Below are 14,420 nucleotides of genomic sequence, written 5' to 3' on the forward strand. Positions count from 1 at the left end.
GTACAGCAGGCACAACCACACACTGTTCTTAATGTGGCCAGGCATCATTCCTGAATTTATGGAGTCTAGGCCACTGGAAATACTGCTCAGTGAAATGAAATGAAGCTGCAACCCTGTTCTTAAGTACGAGTCGTACTTAAGTCAGGTGCCTATAACTCGAGGACTGCCTACAATATTATAATTGCTTCTCAAATTCAGTCGTTTTCTCATTTTGTTCACTGTTCCCTCTAAGCTGAGCAGGAGTCCTCCAACTGCACTGCTGTCAGTGGGGGGTGCTCTTTCAATATTACATTTTCAACAGCAAGGGATAATCAAGTTCTGCAGGACTCTACAGGACATGCCTGCCCCTAGAAATTGAAAATACAATACTAAAGCAGCAACCTCCATTGCCAGCAATGTAGTTGGAGGACTGATGCTATGCTCCTTCTCGAGTTGTGTAGGCAATCACTGCAGTTATCAGGCTTTTGCTTTCAGTGCTTGTTGTGCTGTCTACACAACCTGGGAAGGAACCGGGCATCAGGATTTGTGTATCAATATCTCCAGCTACTAGGCTGAGTTTCTTTTGACTACTTTCCCCTCTAAGCTGCTGCCTTGTATCTTGAAGGGAAAGGAGAGAGAGAGAAGGGACACAGAATTGTAGCATCATAGGAGAGCAGGGAAAGGAAGTGGGGACAAGGAAATGTTGGAGAATAGAGTGGAAGAGAACGGAGAGGAGAAAGGGAAATTGCTGGACCATAGGGTTACAAGAGAGACAGGGGTGGGTGTGACAGAACAATGTTGGGTTACAATTATGAATGGAGAAAGGGAGAGGAGATGATGGGCTACAGGAGTATAAGAAGGAAGATGAGGGGAGATACTTGGCATGCTGGAACCATGTGGGAAAGACCATGGTAGTTGTCAAGGAGATGAGTGAGTGGAGGATGGTGAGTACAAAGGGTGAAGTTAGGGTTACCAGATTTTCGGAAATGAAAATCCGTCCTCCAATAAATATTCATGAGATAGATTTCCACACAGTGAAGATGGTGTATACACATTTATCTCATGCATATTCATTGTGGATATCCAGAAACTCTGACTAGATAGGTATGTCCCGATTACTGGGAACTCCTGCTTTACTGTAATAAACCTCTAATTCCAAGAAAGCATTAAGTCCCTAGCAGAAGAAAAATAGAATTACTGTAATAAGCCTAGGCAGAAAACAAAATGCGGACCGAAAAGCACCAAAACATAGAAGCAGCCTAAGTAGTCACGTTCTACTTACTGGATTCATCTGTCATGAGAGCAATGCTCTTTCCAGGCCCTTTTCCCTTGACTGTGTAGGGAAACACACTTATCCGATAAATAGTAAAAGGTCTAAGGTCAGTCAGATTAAAAGAAGTGAAAGATAATCCAGGAGAAATGATGAAAGAGTAATTGGCATCAAGGATTAGCTCATATCTAGAAATATGGCCATGTGCTTTCAGAGGAGGAAGCCAGGAAAGAAGAATTCGCTTAGATGTTCTGGACAGGACAGTCAGATTCTGAATGGAATCTTCTGGAACTACAATAGGAAGAACACAACCAATGAAAATTAATTTCTTTATTTCCAGTTAGTCTCTACGTACAGTTGAACATTCTAAGCTTTGGCTATTTCTGATGACTGAGAATCTGTGAGGAATAATTCATTAATTACTTACAAACTGTGCTGAGCAAAAATGACATTGACAATAATTTTAAAAAGGCCACTTTGTGTATTTTTCACCATGATTTTATAGAATACCACTAAAAATGATGGTCTGATATTCAAAGCATGTATCCATATAGTGCCAACCGTCAACTTAAAGTGGTGAAGAAACTGCTGGAGCAGAGCAAGGACACAACATGGACATTCCACTTAGCCCAACAGAGAGCTGTTGATATTCAGTTTGTATCTGTATAACTATCAGTATATGATTTAAATTAGGATAGAACACTATAATTTATGCTTTTTTTTAGCAATCTAGGTATGCATTTACACCATTTCTATGGCTAGTGTGGTCACACCTAAATTACGAGGGAGTGCTGGAAAGTTCTCATTCCAACCAACCAACTCCCTAAATTCTGAGCGTTATTTTGCCTCTCTAGCTGAAAAGAGTGTTACCGTACTTCATATGTTTTGACATTGTTTCACATCACTGATTGAACCATATCCACGTCATTCTCTTCCTGGCTGGGCTGAGAACGTTTCAGCAGCCCCTCGTAAGTACGAAGTCTGACCATTAAGTTTGTGAACTCATCGTAGAAAAAGTGCTACATACCTCATTGCTGAATATCACTACAGTCACCTTCAAAGTACTCCCCTTGGGAAGCTATGTACCGATGCCAACGCCCAGTCCACCCTTCAAAGCAATTTTGGAACTCTTTTTCTGGAATGCCCATCAGAGCTGTCATCGTATTACCCTCGATATCCTGAATGTCATCAAAATGTCTTCCTTTCAATATTTCCTTTATTTTCAGGTAAAGAAAAAAGTCATTGAGGGCCAGATCAGGTGAGTAGGGAGGGTGTTCCAATATAGCTATTTGTTTTCTGGCTAAAACCCCCTCACAGACAGTGGCATGTGATTCGGTAAGAGTAACTTTGATCACGTAACCCTTCTGCTCAAGGAATTACATTGTGACTGATAAAAAAGTCACTCCATAAATAATATTGAAAATAAATTTTAACTCAATATTTATCAGATTACAGATACAATAGAACTCTGCTCTGAGCAGAGTTCTATTGTATCTGTAATCTGATAAATATTGAGTTAAAATTTATTTCCAATATTATTTATGGAGTGACTTTTTTATCAATCACAGTTACTTCTTTTGTCACTCAACAACAACATAACAGTTGAGTTAATTACCCCTTCAGTGTTTATTGACCAAGGAATTACATTGGCTTCCAGTGTATCTCAGAATTCAATTTAAGTGCATTTGTATTGCATTTAAGATCCTATTTGCCATTTTTGCCACTTTGATTCCTTTAGATTGGAATGTTCATAGATCTCATCTTGCCAGAAGTTCTCAAAAATTAAAACTTACATTTTTCTCTCTCAGTGGTAAAAACAGAACCTTTAAGAGATTTAGTCATTCTTTTGCTTTTAAATTAACCGAATTCTGGAATGCTTTACCGCTTACATTAAGAAGTTTAGGTTCTTGTGCTTTATTCCGGAAAGTTCTGAAAACGTTTTTGTTTGCTCAACATTTTGGAAATTATCTATTTCAGTCTACTTTTTCTTGTTAAATTTATGTATTATTGTAAACCGAGTCGAGCTCCTCTTGGTTGATGACTCGGTCTATAAAACTAAGGGCTCCTTTTACAAAGGTGCGCTAGCTTTTTTAATGCACGCACTGGATTAGAGTGCGCTATAGCGCACACTAGCCAAAAAATCTACCACCTGCTCAAAAGGCCCTAACGTTGCTTTGTTAAAGGCCCTAAGTTTTAGTTTAGTTTAGTTGTGATGCAAGAGCCATGAGATGGCGAAAAGTTCCAGTCATTTTCATCTATCTTTTTCACGCAGATTTTTTATCACTTCCAAATAGTAAACTTGGTCAACTGTTTGTCCCGTTGGTACTAATTCATAATGAACAATCCCTCTGATATCAAAAAAGGTTTTGACCCTTGATTTGGACCAGCGGAACTTTTTTAGTCGTGGAGAACTGGCTGACTTCCATTGTGCACTTTGACGCTTTGTTTCAGTTGTATTGGTACACCCATGTTTCATCACTAGTGATAACCAAGGCCCAAAAGATCTTCTTGCCTTTCCAAAAGGTCTTGGCTAATTTCGACTCTCCTTTGCTTTTGTTCATCGGTGAGTTCCTTCGGGACCATTTTTGCACATACCTTTCTCATGCCAAGATTTTCAGTTAAGATTTTCCTGTTTCTCTATCGATGTTGACTTGGTTTGCTATGCTTCTCACAGTCAGCCGATGATTTTGACACACAATTCGACTAATTTTTGTAATGTTTTCATCAGTTCTGCTCGCTACTGGCCACCCTGACCTTTTTTCATCAATGACTCTTTCTCTCCCCTCAGAAAAATGTTAAATCCATTTGTACATTGCCATTTTCTTCATGGCACTATCCCCATAAACTTGGACTAACATGTCCCTGATTACACTTCCACTCTTGCCAAGATTAACAAGAAATGTAATGTTTGTTCATGGCTCTAATTCAAGCTCCGACATTCTTGCAATGGCACACAAAAACATGCAACAACATCTCCTCATGTCAACAAGAACACTGATATACAATGTTTATGAAACCTTTCCAAGTTGATTGTACAGTGCTGCCAACTTAAGCGCACGAAAGCAAGTTCACAAAATTAATTGTCAGACCTCGTATGTGCACACCTTTGTACTGCTATGCTAGTATTCTATAAAGAAAGTAATCCTCAACTTGTATCGATATAAGTGACATCTTTGCACCTAAAAAAAAGGTGGTCATTTATAAATTGTCCTCTAAGAGGCAAGTTCTTGTTGCCCACCCAAGCTTTCAGGTACTTGGCTGAATAAGACAGGAATGATTATATACATACCATCTTGATCGGTATACACATCTATTACTTCACTAGTTTGATTTCCGTCTCCAAGGGCAGTACTTGCTGTTACCCAAAGTGTGTAGTGACTGAATTTAGACAGGCTGTCTAACATTGCAGATAGAGTAGTATTGTCAAAATTGCTTTCAACATCATCAATAGAAAAATTCTGGTGGGAAAAAAAAACATCTTTTGTTAAAATGTTCATTGCAATATGAAATATTAAAAGTGGAAGCACTGCAGATCTTAATCTTGGACCAAGAGAAAGAAAATCTGCATGGTTGCAAGTCTACGAGTATATAGGAGACAGTTTTCAAAGAAATAGACAGACATTTTGGGGAAAATTCTGTATAGGACCCCGATTTCTACAGTTGCCTAAGAAGTGGCTGAGAATTGCATACCGGCGTCCTATACAGAATTGTGTCTGCCTTAAAGGACAGATGCCTAACCCCACCTAATCATTCTGAGTCTCTCTAACTGGCGCCCATGTCACAGGCGCAGGTTAGAGAATTGCATTGCCGCTGAGCTGATTGCGGCAAGGGAATCTCCTTGTCACAATCAACTGAGTGGCAGTGGCAGCAATCCCTCCCCCACCCGACACTGTCTGCAACAGGAGGGATGCCCAATTACTTCTGCCGGAACCCCCGAAACAACCCAACCATGATAAGCATGAGGGATGCCCACTCCCTTCTGCCAGCAGCCCCCCTAAACCCATGACCCCCCAATCTATTACCCCAGACTCAAAAATCCCCCCTGGCATTCCCCCCAGACTGCTGTGGACAGTATCGGATGGGGATTTGGGAGTGACAGAAGGAGGAATTGAGCATCCCTCCTGCTGTGGATAGTGTTTGGGGGAGGGGGGTTCAGGTGTGGCGGCAAGATGGAGTGGGCAACCCTCCTGCCGACCAACTTGCAGTGGGGTTTGGGGGTTCCCTGCTGCGGCCGCTCAGCTGTTCACGGCAGGGAGATTTCCTTGCTGCAATGAGTTCAGCAACTGCATCTATTTGAAATGTAGACTAGCATTTTAAAGACCTACATTTCAGATGTCTGTCACAGCCCTAGGGAGATGCCGAGGGTCACTTAAACTTGCTCACACATGCACGAGTCATAGAATACTGTAAGGTACGCCAACCTCTGAAATCTGGGCATCAGCATTTATATATCCCTTAAAAATTCAGACATATATCCATCCAGTTTTCAAAGCCAACTTGTGCATTTACTTCCCGTTTGAAAAATAAGACTATTTTATCTGTGCCTGTGTAAATCTGCTGTCATGAATGAAAATGTATTTCTAGACAAAAGCATTAAAGGTAAAGAGAGTCACTGCAATGCAAATAGAGAGTTACAAACGATTTATGGGGTCTACCACTTCCATGGTAATTTGTTGACAATTAGAGGGACACTTAGCTGTTGCCTTTTCCAGACATTGCCTGCACCCAGCTAAGACTTATTTACTGACAAAAAGTGAATGGATGGCTGAGTTGGGATTTGAACTCAAGCCATGAACACAATGGCTACCAATTGCACCATGAGGGCCTCCTAATTGCATTAAAATGGTTTTAGTACTGGGATTTCCCCGTAGCAGTTTGTGGATTTCCACTTCTTCAATAAACATCATCATTAACAAGAACATTAGGAGCTTCTGTATAGTCCTAAATATTTGGAGTTTTTCATTGACTATGCCGCACATGGAGACGACAACAATGTGGGCTACCATTAAGTCAAGTTATGTTACCACAAGTCATAGAAACATAGAAACATAGAAGATGACGGCAGAAAAGGGCTACAGCCCATCAAGTCTGCCCACTCTGCTTACCCACCCCCTGTCTATGCCCTAATGACCCAATTTCCTTATCTTGACCCTCGTAGGGATCCCACATGGGTATCCCATTTATTCTTAAAGTCTGGCACGCTGTCTGCCTCGATCACCTGCACTGGAAGCTTGTTCCAATGATCAACCACTCTCTCTGTGAAGAAATACTTTCTGGTGTCGCCATGAAATTTTCCGCCCCTGAGTTTGAGCGGGTGCCCTCTTGTGGCCGAGGATCCCTTGAGAAAGACAATATCATCTTCCACTTCGACACATCCCGTGAGGTACTTAAATGTCATGCTATTTTAGCACAGGGGGCCCATTTTATGCAATGAGACTCTGTGCTAATTAGCATGGCCTGCAAAATAACTCATCTTAAAGGTAGCCCATGTTGATAACTGCCCTCCATAATGTTATACATCGCCACACCCTTCTGCAAACTATGGGTCAATTTTTAATGATTTTTTTTTTTTTTTTACAATAGCACGGGTGTCTTCGAAAAACTAAATCAGTGCTATGCTTTTGGTAGCAACAAAGGAACATGGACATAACAAAATACATACTACACCTGCATGAATATTCCAGAACTATTCATATAATAAATTGAGTAACGTTGTATGATCCCATTGGGCTTGGAAGGCGGGCTCCAGAAAACCTTTATTTCTGTAGAACTGAGGTTCAGATACAGGATGTCCTTTGGTGGGTCACTTGGTGCTTGAAAAGAAACATATTATTAACAATTTTTTTTTTAGGATCTACTCAAGCTTATCTTCAAAATAGGCCACACAGTTCCAAAGTCCTTACGTAATTTGTACCCCCTGAACTTTGTAACAAATTCCCACAGAAACGCTATATGGGCGATTTCTCTTTGAAACATGTCTACAGGTTCACTGGACTAAAAATATCTAGGAATTTTGCATGTATAATTTCTGTAGGCTACATTTTGTTGAAAAATAACCCATATATTTCTAGATTTACCAAAGACCCCTTTAACTAATGTGCATTAAGCAGTGAACATGAGAATCAGCCTGCACAAACAGTTAACAAAGTAGCTTGACAATTACGGGGGTCCCTTTACTAAAGGATATTAAGCAACTATATTCATGAATAAGCGCGTGGTAACTATCACCAGGCAAGTGCAATAATTAAGAACGTAAGAATAGCCTTATTGGGTCAGGCCAATGGTCCATCAAGCCCAGTAGCCCGTTCTCACGGTGGCCAATCCAGGTCCCTAGTACCTGGCCAAAACCCAAAGAGTAGCAACATTCCATACAGAATCCCAAAGAACAGCAAGATTCCGGAATCCCAGAGAGTGACAAGATTCTAGAACCCCAAAGAGTAGCAACATTCCATACAGAATCCCAAAGAACAGCAAGATTCCGGAATCCCAGAGAGTGACAAGATTCTAGAACCCCAAAGAGTAGCAACATTCCATACGGAATCCCAAAGAACAGCAAGATTCCAGAATCCCAAAGAGTGACAAGATTCTAGAATCCCAAAGAGTAGCAACATTCCATACAGAATCCCAAGAACAGCAAGATTCCGGAATCCAGAGAGTGACAAGATTCTAGAACCCCAAAGAGTAGCAACATTCCATACAGAATCCCAAAGAACAGCAAGATTCCGGAATCCCAGAGAGTAACAAGATTCTAGAACCCCAAAGAGTAGCAACATTCCATGCTACCGATCCAGGGCAAGCAGTGGCTCCCCCCATGTCTTTCTCAATAACAGACTATGGCAGGTAGGAATACCAGATGTCTGGGAAAACACAGACATGTCCTATTTTAGAGGACTTTGCGGGTGCCTGGAGGGATTTCCAAAACCCAGACGTTTGTTCGGGTTTTGGAAATCCTCAGGCTCAGGGTCGTGTTTGGAGGCCCTTAGCTCGTGGGCGGACATTGACACGATGACATCATATGCACATACGCATGCACGCGGACATCATTGCGTCGATATCCACACATGTGCAGAGGCCCTCCAGATGCGGACTTGAGCTCGGGGAATGAGACTGGAGGTTTGTGTGGGACTGGAGGCAGAATAGGGCAGAGCTGGAGGTGTATCAAGGTGAGGAAGAGGCAGAATGGGGTGGGACCAGGTGTCTTTTTTTTTTTTTTTTAGGAAATCTGGCAGTCCTAAGTGCATGACAGTGCATGCTAAATTGCATCTTAACTGCATGTTGTGGTAGGGGGTAGGAATTAAGCAGATCATGGGTAGAGGAATGGGTGTGGACTGTATAATGCAGTTGATGCGAGATACTTATCACTCACCAACTGGAGGCAGCAGTAGGTGCTTCCACGCTAAATGCAACCAGTTTTAATGCATGCTAATTTCTTGCGTAACTGCAAAGGTCCTGCTCCTTATTGCGCTCCTTTGTACGCGACTTTTCAGATATAAAGTAAACCATTTACTTGTCCTAGGTAAGCATATTTTGCTAACATTCTTACTTATATCTCTAACACTAAATCTATTCCCAATTTCCTTTGTATCTACACCAAGTGTACTAGGTCAGCCTTCTCTCAGTACTCTTTTTAAAATGGACAACCTTACTTTTGACATTCCTGTAATTTATGGTCGTAGGCCCGTTAAATTTTCTAATCCATCTTTTTCTACCAAGAATATAGAAAGATTTAACATTTCTTTGCCCTTTCAGGATCCCAACTCAACAACTAAAGAAACGTTAGGCCCTACAAAACCAGATCAAATAAAAATAGGGTTAATAAATGTTCGGTCAATTAAAAATAAATATCATCTGGTGAAAGATCTTATTACCCAATCATCTTATAATATACTATGCTTAGTAGAAACCTGGCTCACTGAGGGGGAGGAAGCCTACCTTTCGTACGCCTCCCCCCCAGGATTTTCCTTCATCTTTAATCATCGCCTCCATAAAAGGGGAGGAGGTTTAGCAGTCATCTTTCAAGATTCCTTAGTAGCAGGTTCAGATTTTTCCTCAATAAATACCCCAATCGAATTTTTACAATTTTCTATATGGATTAAACCTAAATTGGATGTTCTCTTGATCTATCTTCCACCTCCCATTAATAGTAGCAACTTATTTCACCTACAGTCTCTTTTATTTGATTTCGGATCTTCAACTACCAATCCCCTGATCTTAGGAGATTTTAATATCCATTTTGAAGATTTAAACAACAATTACACTAAAGACATTCTTTCCCATTTTAGGCAATTAGATCTATCCCCTTTAATATCAACACCAACACATACAGCAGGCCATACGATTGATATGATCCTATCTTCTATATCTACACTTAACAAATTTCAAGTTCATTCATCTCAACCAGTCCCATGGTCAGATCATTTCTTAATTACAATAACACACATATCTGTATTGTCTAAACCAAACAAAACTTCTCAGGTTAGTAAGTTTAAAGATTTTAGCATATTATCCTCGGACCTAATTGCAGCAAATTTTAATCTCGACCTTGCAAATTTAGAAACACCTTGCTTAGATGATTCATTAACTAAATGGCTATATACTACACAGTCTCTAATTGATAAACTAGTTCCAACCTAAATAAAATACATATCATCACGGAAACACATTAACCCATGGTTCAACGCTGAACTTAACCTAATTAAAAAGCAACTTTTTTCTTTAGAACGAAATTGGAGGAAAGACAAAAGTCCTTCAAATTTATCAAAATTTAAAGAACATGCAATATTTTACAAAGAAAAAATAATTCAAGCAAAATCGACACATTATTCCAGACAAATTCTTCAAGCTAAAAATACTTCCATGCTATATAATATCTTAAAATCAATCACCAATAAGTCCAAAAACCACTCTCAAGATTTCAAAACCCTTCCAACTGCACAGGAATTAGCAGATTCCTTTGTGGATAAAATTAACAACATAAGGAAAAATCTCTCATTAAAACAACAAACCACCCTTGCTTCTGATCAAGAAACCAGCCCTTTATTTTCTTCCAAATGTTCTAACTTCAACCTTCCCAGTCTTAAAGATCTTGAATTAATTATCAAAACTGTCAATCCCAAAGGATCCTTTACAGAATCCATCCCCCCTTTTATCCTCAAGAAATATTTCTCAATATTTGGCCCTTATATATATGCTTTAATTAACATGAGTTTACAACAGGGTGTTGTGCCTCTAGCTTGGAAAAAATCCACTATACGACCAGTCCTAAAAGATCAAAAAATAGGCCCAGAGGAAAAAACTAATTACAGGCCAATTGCTAACATTCCCTTTCTAGTGAAAGTAACTGAAAAAATTGTGTTCAATCAAATATCAGAATACATTGAAAAAACTAACGTCTTACATCCAAATCAGACAGGATTCAGGCAAAATCATTCCACAGAGCATTCTTTAATTGGTATGACCACATCCATTTTGTATCATTTAGATCACCATACTTATGTATTATTAATTTCACTCGACCTTTCGTCTGCATTCGACACAATTGACCATACCCTTCTAATAAACAGGCTTCAATCTATCGGTGTGACAGACCAGGTTTTGCTCTGGTTCAAGTCCTACTTCGAAAACCGTTCATCAAATGTCTCTTTCAATAATTCATCTTCAGAAAGTTTTTCATTTCCCCATGGCATCCCTCAAGGATCAATACTTTCGCCTTTACTGTTTAACACTTTTCTTGCTCCCCTTATGACACTATGCCAGTCTATCGGATTCTCGGTATTCGCATATGCAGACGATATACAGTTGATACATCCAATTGATCCCAATAATTTACAAGAAATAGCAGCAATAAACGGAAAGCTGGATCAAATTCATCATTGGCTGGATACCAATAGACTAGCCTTGAATATTAATAAAACTAACGTTATGCTCTTTCCATGGAAGGACTGCTATAAACTTCTTTCTCCCATTTCTATTAAAGGCATTCCTTTGCAGATGGCACACAATATTAGGATTCTTGGAGTAATATTTGATAATAAATTAACTTATCACGATCACATAAGCCATGTGGTCAAATCTACTTTCTATAGACTCCGCCAAATTCGTTCAGTGGCTAAATTTTTATGTGCAAAATCTCTGAATATTTTAATTCATTCTTTAGTAATCTCTAAAATTGATTATTGTAATGCACTATTTAAAGGTCTACCACAAAAAGAAATCAGACGTCTTCAAATTATTCAGAATGCCTCTATTAAAATTATTTATAAAGCCAAAAAATTTGATCACGTCTCTCCATTACTTAAAAAGGCACATTGGCTCCCAGTTGCACACCGTATCTTATTCAAATTATGCTTGCTTACCTTTAAATCATTACTATTTAAAACCCCTGCTTTTATTTTTAGAGTCCTAATTCCTCATTCTTCCTCAAGACAGTTGAGATCACAAGATCAACACTTATTGGCCATTCCTTCATTGAAAGTTATCAATACGAGGCGTCACACCATTTTCTCAATAACAGCTCCCCAGTCTTGGAATGACCTCCCACTATTTATTAGAGAGGAAAAGAACTTAGACAAATTTAAGTCCAAACTTAAGAGTTTCCTTTTTATAGATGCTTTTAGTGAATAAATTTAAAGATTCGGTCTCTTTTTATCTTAGATTTTATTACAAATTCTATCTGTTTCCCCTCCTACTGTTTTTTCCTTAAACATATTTAAATTAAATATTGATTGTAACACATTAATAATTTTCCCTTTGTTTTGATATTATATATTCCTTTCTTTAGTAATTTCCTGTAAACCGTGTCGAGCTCTACTTCCGTGGAGATGACGCAGTATATAAACTTAAGGTTTAGTTTAGTTTAGTTTAGTATAGGTTAAACTATGTTTAGGAATGTTTGTATTTGTTATTTTAATTTGACATGACTATTGTTTGCTTGATTTGTTACCCGTATTTGATTATTTATGAAATTGTACATCGCCTAGAAACTGTGATAGGCGATTAATCAAATTATATAATAAACTTGGAAACTTGGAAACTAGGCATGTTCCCAACAATTACCGCACAGCCATTGCACTTGTCATACACTTGCTTTTAAAGTGCGATTCTTACTATGCTTAACATGCTTTGCTATGCGCCAATTTCCACATTAACTGATCATAGAAGAATGGAGCGGGGAACAGTTCATGAGAATGGCACAGCTGACCTGTGAATTTTGAAACTTCATGTTGGTACAGTAGACCAGTTGAAGTGGCATGCTGGGCAGGCAGAGGCAGATGGAAGTGGTTGTAGTACAGAGGCTGAATTCGTTCAGATGGGGGACACCCTCAACCCGTGGAGGCAGGATTCAATCGAAGAGACATATCTTCAGTCTAGACTAGAATACCAGCCTCTCCCTTAGGAAATGATGATGGTGTGAATTCTTGGTATCCTGAAAAGTTACTGTCGCTAGCCTCTGTACTAAGAAGGCAATTCTATAAACCGGTGACTTCATTTAAGTATGTCGAGGCCAAGCACTGGGTGCCAAATCAATAATGGCATCTGTGTGCCAAGATGGTAGTACAGAATGTTAACTTAATCTGCATGGGTGCACCTAAGTCTAGGCATGACCAGGTATAAACGGGCGCACCTACATAAACGAAGTGATGAACATAACATTACATTACATTAGTGATTTCTATTCCGCCAATACCTTGTGGTTAAAGGTACAAAAGAAGTTATTTGGCCATTTCCAGAGGAATTGAAGAGAAGAGCGAGTTGCTTCAGAGAACTGGGAAGAGTCTTGTGGTGTTAGTTTGTCTTCAAGGATTTCTTGAATAGCATGGTTTTTATTTCTTTTCTGAACGATTTGTAGTCCAGGGTCGTTATCAGTAAACTGAAGAGTTGGTGGTCCAGTTTTGCTGCTTGTGTGGCTAGAAGGCCGTCGTACAGTTTTTTTCGTTTGATGTTTCTGATTGGGGGATGCGTGAACAGTTTGTGGGTTCTCCTATGTCTGGTTGAGGTAGTTTGGATTAGGCGGTTGTTTAGGTAGGCTGGGCTGTCTCTGTTTATGGTTTTAAATAGTAGGCAGTAGAATTTGAATTGAACTCTTGCTTGTATTGGAAGCCAGTGTGAGTCGAGGTATGCTGCCGTGATGTGGTCGTGATAGTATTCTATAAGTTACGCATGTCACTTGAAGACATGCCCATGGTCCTCCCATGCTTCACCCATGTATACACCCCCTAGTGCAAATTCGCACGTAACTACCAATTAATGACATCTATGACATGCGATAATGGCGTGTATGTCTACACACTAATTGATAGAATTACTTCCTAAATGATTTGTTATACAGTACATTATTGAAGGTACAATGAGATTGACCTCTATGAAAGAGAATACTGTTCGATATGTTAAATCAAGATTGACGATGATGACTATGGTGGAAGTAAAATTATGGAATCTTCTCCCTGGCATCCCGAGTACCTGTTCAGACCGGTTACAGTTTAAGAAAATGTTAAAAACACAACTGTATGTGGAGGCTTTCCTTTAAAGTTATGTTGTAGAGAGATACCTAATGAGAAACTTGAGTAATGATCTTTTGCTCTATAATTACTGAAGATTGATGATACATAATTCCCTCTGTTATAGCATGATTGTGGTGTATTTAAAGTATTTTATGTATGTTGTCCTTTGAACCATTGTGAATGTTTTATTCTGTTTGCTTAGTTATAGGGCGGCGGTCAAGAAATTTTAGAAATAAATAAATAAATTGCATAAAGACTTACCACCTTCAGATGTACGGAACCTAATCTTCTCACTTCTTGTTTTTCCAGCCCCATATCTGGTACTTGTAGTTACGTACGCTTGATATTCATTGTTTTTTTCCAGGTCTGTAAGTTCCAGAAATGGTTGAGTTATATTAATAGTTCTCCTTGCCTCTGTATTCCTAAAAAAAAATATATATATATATATATTATATACATCTTTGTTAAGATTTTGAAATCATGTATTTTAAGTCTGATTTTTCAGTAGGTCATCTAGGCAGGAATGTGGACATCCAGCTCAGGATGTGCCTAATCCCCTGATTTTGTAGGTCACAGTTCTCCAAGTATTTTACAAAAGGCTCACTAAACATAGAACTTTTCGCAAAATACCAATAAGGGCTCAGGAAAACATTTGTGCAATCTGCAGCCAA

At 39.2% G+C, this 14,420-nt stretch overlaps 1 protein-coding gene across 7 annotated transcripts in view; it reads right to left on the minus strand.

Moving 5' to 3' along the window:
• The window catches only part of PTPRQ (protein tyrosine phosphatase receptor type Q), a 294,193-nt gene that overhangs the window by 144,586 nt on the left and 135,187 nt on the right, over window positions 1–14,420 (minus strand). For all 7 annotated transcript variants that reach the window (XM_033952701.1, XM_033952702.1, XM_033952703.1 and 4 more), the window contains 4 exons: window positions 14,011–14,171; window positions 6,917–7,062; window positions 4,539–4,707; window positions 1,262–1,540 (listed from right to left, as the gene is read on the minus strand). In XM_033952701.1, coding sequence (XP_033808592.1) covers window positions 1,262–1,540; window positions 4,539–4,707; window positions 6,917–7,062; window positions 14,011–14,171 — 755 coding nt within the window. The remainder of the gene's footprint in view (window positions 1–1,261; window positions 1,541–4,538; window positions 4,708–6,916; window positions 7,063–14,010; window positions 14,172–14,420) is intronic.

This window comes from Geotrypetes seraphini, chromosome 7 (assembly GCF_902459505.1).
Source record: "Geotrypetes seraphini chromosome 7, aGeoSer1.1, whole genome shotgun sequence".
Taxonomy (NCBI): domain Eukaryota; kingdom Metazoa; phylum Chordata; class Amphibia; order Gymnophiona; family Dermophiidae; genus Geotrypetes; species Geotrypetes seraphini.